Source organism: Numenius arquata, chromosome 13 (assembly GCF_964106895.1).
Source record: "Numenius arquata chromosome 13, bNumArq3.hap1.1, whole genome shotgun sequence".
NCBI lineage: Eukaryota > Metazoa > Chordata > Aves > Charadriiformes > Scolopacidae > Numenius > Numenius arquata.
Window position 1 is genome coordinate 1051834 of NC_133588.1, and position 7717 is coordinate 1059550.

Genomic DNA, 7717 nt, shown 5'->3' on the forward strand with positions numbered 1-7717 from the left:
GCCATCTTGTATTATCCATACTCATGAATCCCAGTATTGCCAGGATAACAGACACAGGGGAATAACTGTCACCTCAGACCTGTGCAATGAGAAAAAAAAACCCAACACACTCCAAGATCCAGTAAACAAACTGGATCACTGAAGGGACACTTCAACTCGCGAAGAAAACGGCCCACAATTCTCAACAAAGGGGATCAAATGCTGACTGGGGCAATCAAACGTTGATAGTGCAATCTCCATCCTGGGAGATACTCCAAGGTTTCCCTGATAAGGCACTGAGTAACCAGCTCTAACTCCAAAGCTTACCCTCTTTTAGTGGGGTTAGACTAGAGACCTTCAATTGTCCCTTCTGATCTAAACAGGACTAGGCCCCGATTTGGGTTTTTTTGACAGGAGAAGATAGTAGGTAGCAGGAAAAAGATCTAAGAAGCCCTAGGCAAGAACATGCTTGGCAAATAGCTTGGTTTGCTGTTGTGTTTTAGCCTCACAGAAGAGCTAGCTACTGCCAAAGCACTCTATACAAGGGTTCTCTATCCTGCTGGAGAGAGGAAGATACACAGAAAGCAAATCCAGAGAGGAGTGCTCCTCGGGAGGGGAAAGATGCAGGATTCAGCAGGCACAACCCACACCCTGGTGCTTTCCAGGGAGCTGATGAACAGTTCATTAGATCTTCTCTGGATCAGAGATTCAGAGTTAAAAACCAAGCACAGACTAAGTCTGAAATCACTTTATTGAAAAATTTCATATAACAGTCAGTGGCAAAAACATTCAAGTGTGATACAGCGACACCACAGACAAGCTCCTTACACATCTCGGCTTGAGGCTGACTCATTTACAAACAGCCACTGTCTCCACATTCTCAGCTTTCCAGAGCCATGCGCAACATCTTACCGTGTCAGTGAGTTTCAGCGCAGCACGGGGAGCGGAGTCTGTCTTTACATCAAATAAGATTAGCTAGGACTCTGATTTTTCCCCATGAAAGGCCTTGGAGGTCTGTTGAGAATGCTGTTTGCAACATAAGACATCATTCCCACCCACCCCAGCTCATCCAAAGCACTGACTGAAAGCCTGTAACAAAATATTTTGCCAATAAAAATCTTTTAGAAAACTAGTATTAAAAACTGCTATATATATATATAGCACAAAACTATCTAAAAGTGACTCTGCCGATTTCCCCTTCACAGAAATAGTATTCTTAAAAAAAAAAAAATCACATTACATTAGAAATTCACGCAATCTACAACATATTACATCTTTCTGAAATCCTGTGCAGCAGAAGCCCCATACAGTACCTGCGCAGTTACAAGACAGACCAGTAGCTCCCCTTTAGTTCTGCTGTCTCTACAGCAGCTGCCAAGAATTTGGCTATTGCAGTTTTAGGATTTAGAAACTAGAAAGCTGCAAGATGGCAAACCAAGTATTTGTAAATCAGTAGCATTCCTTCTCAAGAAGGAGAAAAAACACATCACAGGAATCTCTTGTTTAAAAAGATATTGCATATTACTTGTTGCTGGTGTCAGATAGACAATAGTTTTGACTGTTTTTATGTCAGCTTTTATTTGCAGAGTAACCACTTCATGGGCCAGAGGTACCTGCAACATCTTTCAGTGATTTCTGATCTAATAAGAACATACAGCCAAGCTACAGGAGCAAATAAAACCATGTTGGTTGGCTTTGTTTTGTGAAAAAACACTGTAAGACACTGACAGACACAGGGTTGTCAGCCTGCTGCCTGGAAATAATTAACATTGATTGTTCCCCAATTCAGTTTTCAGCAACCTGGAAGGTGTTGCACAGAAGAGCAATCACTACCGTGCTCCCTGCTTTTCCAGGCACAAGATCCAAAGCCCTTGCAGCCTTTGTACACAGCTGTGCAGGAAAGGAGCTGAATCCCCAGGGACTGAAGGTACTGCTGTGTGTGAAACCCACTCTGTATTTGGTGACTTCATCTTCCCAAATAACTCAGCAAGAACTTAGTAACTCTCTGCATAACCTTGGAGAATACCAGGAGTGGGCTTCACATTTGAGGCTGTACAAATCAGATGACTTGCTTTTTTAAGAAAACAGCAGTAACGCAGACACAGTTAGCACAGGATTTTTGTTTTGTTAGGGGGGATTTTTGTTTGCTTTCTTTAACAGAGAGCTGGCAACAGCCAGAGCCCCCCCCTGCACAAAGCGCACAAAGTTATCTCCAGCTAGAGGTCCTAGAGCATAAAGCCCTTTCTCCTGAGTGCATTCATAGGTGAATGGGTCAACATCTATGGGATTCCTCTTTGGATTGACTGGTTGGCCACTGTCCATCACCAAGTCAATGCCATTATTTGGCAGAAAGGAGAGGTTGGGGTTTGAGCCAGTTAGAACAAGAGCCATGGAAATTTTATAGACTTTCTGGTAGCCATTCTTGTCTTGAAAGATACATTTCTTGTCCTTGCCAAAGGATAGCACATGGTGTTCAGGAAGGCTAATGTAACACTCATAGGGCCCAGCACAAGCAGCTGACTGTTCTTTCATCATCTGATGGACTTTGTGGTATTCGGGGTACATCATTTTGGGGAGCTGGTTAAATATAAGACCTGGATCAGTGACTCGTCTCCGAAAAACATGGATTACTGGAATATTGCAATGGTGAGCAAAGAGAATCGCATCCGCAGCTGTCAGACCAGCACCTACAATCAAGACTGGATCTGACATGATGCCAATGCTGTTGTTTTTCACTGCTTCCTCTAGGGCAGACAGCTGGTGATGGACATAGGAAAGGTTCTCTCCCTTGACCCCAAGCCAAGAAGGACTATCGTATGTTCCTGTAGCTAAGACCACATTCTCTGCATAGATGGAGAAGGGCTCTTTATCACCTTTCACAGTTTTGAAGAATCCATCCACCTGGAAGACCTCTGTACTTTTCTTATTGAAGTTCCAGAGCGAGTCACAATCCTCCTGCAGATCTTTCTGTAGGTGGTTGGAGATGCTCTCTGCACTCACTTTCCTCACAGAGGTCACAACAGTACCACATATGAAATTCTTCTGCAGCCCTTTCCTCACCACGTAGTGTTGATAATATTGAGCAATGTCTTCTGCTGTGGCTCGATTGTTTCTGAGGCCTCTGTAATATAGTACAAACAAAGGTCAAGCAGCAGTTAAGTAAGAGACAGAAATTTCTCCCCTCTTCCACTGAATCTATCCTGGAGCCATCTACTCTGGCACTACCAGGGATGACTTATCTAGTTTCCCTGACTTCAGCAAAGTTATTCCTGGTATTTAGAGCTAACACTCGGGTCCACAAGCTGTTGGACAGAGGCAGCTTTCTCTAGCATGAGTCCCAGAATCCCATCCCCAAGAACATGGTTGCTCATTTATGCCTTCCTCTTGCATCTTCCTTCCATTCCATTTTTAACTCTTGGATTATCCATCTCAAGAGCAGAAGCACCTCAGAGACTGCACAGCAGCTGGGCTGATTGTACTTGTCATTAGGGACAGCAGCAGTAGACATAGAAGTCAGATGACCATGCCTTTTCCAAGCTTTATGCAGAACTCATGGTCACTGTGATCCATCTTCCCAGTGGGTGTTGAGAAGGACACATTCCAAGCAGCACTGCAATTTAACCTGAATCACTGAACGCAGAATGGACTTTTACTGGGGGGTGGGAGGGTATCCTTTCTCTCACTAGAATCACCCATAACAGATGGGCAGCTACACTCAAGGAGACCACCCCAGGTTCCCAAATAACCTCTGAATGTTTGCACCATAGCTATCTTACCTTCTCTTTTGCTTTAGCCAGTCTTTGAACGGGAGATCTGGGAGTCCCATCCATTCACCTCTGCTAAGGGTAACCATAGAGCCCTCGATAGACTGGAACAAGAAACACAGTAAAATAACTTTCAGTTATTTAATGTAAGAAGTGAAATGCAATTTTGTCATGTTTCAATACAGCACTGATCACAAAATCAGCGATTTCCTCTGATTTGCTGTCATGGATTGAACTATTCATGTTCTCCAAAAAGAACAACAGACTGGAAATATAAATGCCTCTCATACCTTTTTTTTTTTTTTTTAAATTTTTGCTTGTCTATATACATAAAATCAAACGTGGCTAATTGGTATATGAGAAGAGCTTTTGCCTCTCCAGTCAACACATTTGGCTATTTCACAACATGCAGACCTAAGCAGTTAGGCTTCAATTCACATACATGCCAGGCACCTCCAGGAGCGTTTCTGCCAAGCACCAGGTGGGGGATGGCTCTGTCAGTCTCGTGCCACCAAGTGAGGACAGATTCTGCTGTTCCACCAAAGTCTGTGTCTGGACGCTGAAGGGTATCAAACAAAAGAGCCACAGGGCTGTGGGATCGTCCCTCCAAGCCTTCAGAGAGATACTCCAAATCCTAAAGAAAGGCAGATCAGATGCTCAAAATGCGTGTCCTGCCAGGCAGCAGACAGCTTGTTACTCCCAGAGTGGTTTTGGTGTTCTGTGAAGCTCATTCACTGGCACAAAGACCCTGTTATAGCCTGAGGACTACCTCAAGAAATAGCAGCAATGCTGGCATTTCATAAAAGGGAGATCTGGGCAACTAAAAGTACTTTGCCTAAGGCTCATTCTGTCTGTGTACTTTGAAAGTCAAATGAGGTTATCACTTATACCCCTAGGATGCTTTACTATGATGTTATACTGTTTCTCTTTACACGAACCTGGTCCAAAATAGAGACATCTGGTGCCTCTTCCAGTTTCCTCTGAAGAATGGGATGAGGATGAAGAGAGTCTCTTTTGAAGTAAGGGATGTAGCCTGACAGCAAATATGAGAGACAGATTCCTGAAGGTCCATTCCCTAAAAATAGAAGACACAATTGAGAAGAATTTATAGTCCTGCAGATAGAGCAGACCCTTGAGGAGTGCTTCTAATACCCAGGCCAATTCAAAGTGTATGAGACTGCTGTTGACACAGGGGAGTGTGATGGTTGACTACTGATGGACTTGGGGAAATTGTTTTGCCCTCATATTTCCCCTTCTCCTGCCCAGTTACACCTATTTGCATTGCAAGGTCTTCAGAACTTGCTGAAGAGACATTGGGCTAAAGCCAGAGGATAACATCACCTGAAGCCTGAAGTCTCTAGCATGCTGATGAATTGAATTATTGCTCATTAACTTCTTCAAAGATTTGGAAACTAGTCACATACTGACTGGGGGCCTCAGTTCTCCTGGATGCACATTTCACACCACTACAGGGATTTTCATCACACACAGGATACAGAGCAAGTCCACAAAAAAAGAGTGACTATCGAAGTGAAGGGGAAACAGCTCTGCTCAGTAAGAAATCCCATCTAATAAGGGATATCTGGCAATAGCAGTTTTGACTAACAGGTCTTGAGGACACTTTTAAATGTCCTCAAATGGGAACCAGCCCTACCATGGTGCTGCAGGGAGCGTGTTAAGGAAAAAAAATCTCTGCCATGCGAAGGCAAACCCCCGGAACACAGCACTTTGAACAGATTGCTGGATGACTAAACTCTTCCTGCTGACCACCCAACAGCCAGTGGAAAAAAAACTTGATATATGTGACTCCAAAGCCCAGTGAGAGCAGGCTGTGGAAAGTTTTCACATGGCTGTTGTCCAGCATGTTTAATATTTTACAGTGTATGCATAACGGTGTCAGCTTCTCTGTCTGCTCAGGCTCTGCTGCTCACCAGTATGTGACTAACCCCCATTACACAGTGCGGTGACGACACAGGGGTGGAGAGCTGAAGTGACACAGCAGCCTGTGTTGACACAGTGCCCGTGCCACATGCGTGAGCAACTGCAGCAAAGGCTGCTCCTTAGGGATTTGATAGAGGGAGGCTTGGGCTGCAGAGCTAACAGTGAGCTGAGCGATGTGAAGGGCAGCATATGCCGCAGCTGGGGTCAAAGTCTGCTATGCTGAGCAAGGACAGCTTCAGGTCAGTATCTGGAATATTCCACTTGCAGGAAACTTATCCAAAAGCAACACAAATTAAAAGCAAACTAAGCTACAGTAAAATATAACACTTTTCAGCTTACTACTTTGGTTTAGCAACTACAAGGAGGTACCTAAGCCAAACTTAGTGCACAACACTCAGCAACACACACTGAGGATTTACTCTGAGCCACATTTACATTTGATATGGACGGTCACAAGTACAGCTGCCTCTGGGGCTCAAACTATTCTCAAAAGCAACTGCTTTTCTGAGGCTGCCAGCAGAGTGGAGGGAGCCCACAGCCTCCCTGCAGCAGGGCCTGGGGAAGCAGCTGGAACCTGTGTGTGACATCCTGCTGCAGTGAAACAGCTGAGCCACTTCGATCCAACAGCCTCTTCACAGCTCACATCTTCACACTGGTGCTTCCCAGGCTTTAGCGACATCTCCACACTAGATCCCTGTAGAAGTGCACTAGGGACGTACCAAAAATATCCTCCCTCCCACCTCAAGACTCGTACAGCTGGGCAGTGCAAAGTCACCCTCAGACTAGAAGCTGCTGGTAGCAGTGTCCTCGCTGAACTCACTGCTAGCAAGGATTAAGTGTGATTTATGCGGTGCACTAACTCTGGACTAGCTCTCTCAGGGGCTATAAATTAGATGATAGATAAGGAAGGAACCCAGCTCTGCAAGGCATTTAAGCATACGCTCAGATGAGCAGGGTCCAGCACCTGTGCTGGAGCACAGCTCATGATGGGTCACGGAGGGGAAGGCGCTGACCTCATGACTTGTGCTTTGCTCCAGAAATCACTTCGCATCACAAAGCTCTCCTCTTGAAAGGGAGACAAGACAGTTACTACATAACCTGCTTTCTGAACTGGCAGAAACATCACAGCTTTTTACTGTTCTATTAAATCTGTACAAAATCAGTGTAGCCGACTTGCATTTTAAAAGAATTCTGTGAAAAATTTTAAGAAACTAACAGCATCTGGAGCACTTTCTAAACACACATAATGGGGGGAGGGGGGAAAGATCACACAAACCCACCTCAAATTCAAGCACTATGGATAATCAACTCACTGAGAAGTGATTATCTCTCGTGAAAAGGTTTCAAACCCTTCTAAGTATCCAGAGGAAAAACCAGGCTCAGCTGAACCGATGCCCAAAAGGTTACCAACATTACTATTTAAAAAAAAAAAAAAAAAAAGAGGTATGTGTCCCAGTTTGTCAAATACCTGGTTCCCTACTTCCCTTGTGGGGGAGTTGTAAGAGTTGTCTCTTAGTGATCTTTCTCTTCGTACTAGAGGAAGTTTGGCTGCCAGGGAAAGGACAGTGGCCAGGCATTTCTGGTTTGAGTAAGAACACGTGGAACAAAAGCTGAAAACAGCAAGTCCAAAGCACCAACAGCACGAGAGAACACAGTAATGCTGGCAGGAGAAAGCTTACCTATGATGACAACAGGCAGTGGCTTGAACCCACTCTTATTTTGGGGTCTGGTCAATAATGCATGCATCTTCCTGTCCGGAAGCATTTAGGTCCTGGAGTCTACCTGTGAAGACAAATAAGTTTTGAATTATTTGCCTTTATGACAAAAAAAATCCATTACTTTCTACAAATGCAGGTTGATCTGAAGTATTATCCTGCCATTGCAGACCATCACATTACACTTCTCCGCTCAGGACAGGCCTACTTATCTTTTTCTCCTCTTGCCTCCAGAGCCAAAGGATGATTCCCTGATTATACACCACCAAAAAAAAAGAAGGGAGAGAACCCTTATCTTTCTTCCACACATGAATTTCA

General features: G+C 44.4%; 1 protein-coding gene across 1 annotated transcript; it reads right to left on the bottom strand.

Annotated features, from left to right (window-relative positions):
• Positions 1-2106: 2106 nt before the first annotated feature.
• Positions 2107-7507, bottom strand: OSGIN1 (oxidative stress induced growth inhibitor 1). The gene is made up of 5 exons (XM_074158075.1): positions 7364-7507; positions 4682-4818; positions 4186-4377; positions 3756-3847; positions 2107-3100 (listed from the first exon to the last, which is right to left on the bottom strand). The coding sequence occupies exons 1-5, from the start codon at positions 7446-7448 to the stop codon at positions 2107-2109; spliced, it is 1500 nt and encodes a 499-aa protein (XP_074014176.1). The 5' UTR covers positions 7449-7507.
• Between the last annotated feature and the right edge of the window lie 210 nt (positions 7508-7717).

Excerpts from the sequence above, each read along its gene's own strand:
- OSGIN1 (XM_074158075.1), bottom strand. The coding sequence starts at position 7,448 with ATGCTTCCGGACAGGAAGATGCATGCATTATTGACCAGACCCCAAAAT. Across the intron at positions 4,378-4,681 it reads ATGTCTCTATTTTGGACCAG|GATTTGGAGTATCTCTCTGA; the intron begins GTTCGTGTAAAG and ends GCCTTTCTTTAG. Across the intron at positions 3,848-4,185 it reads CTCCTGGAGGTGCCTGGCAT|TCTATCGAGGGCTCTATGGT; the intron begins GTATGTGAATTG and ends TTCTTGTTCCAG.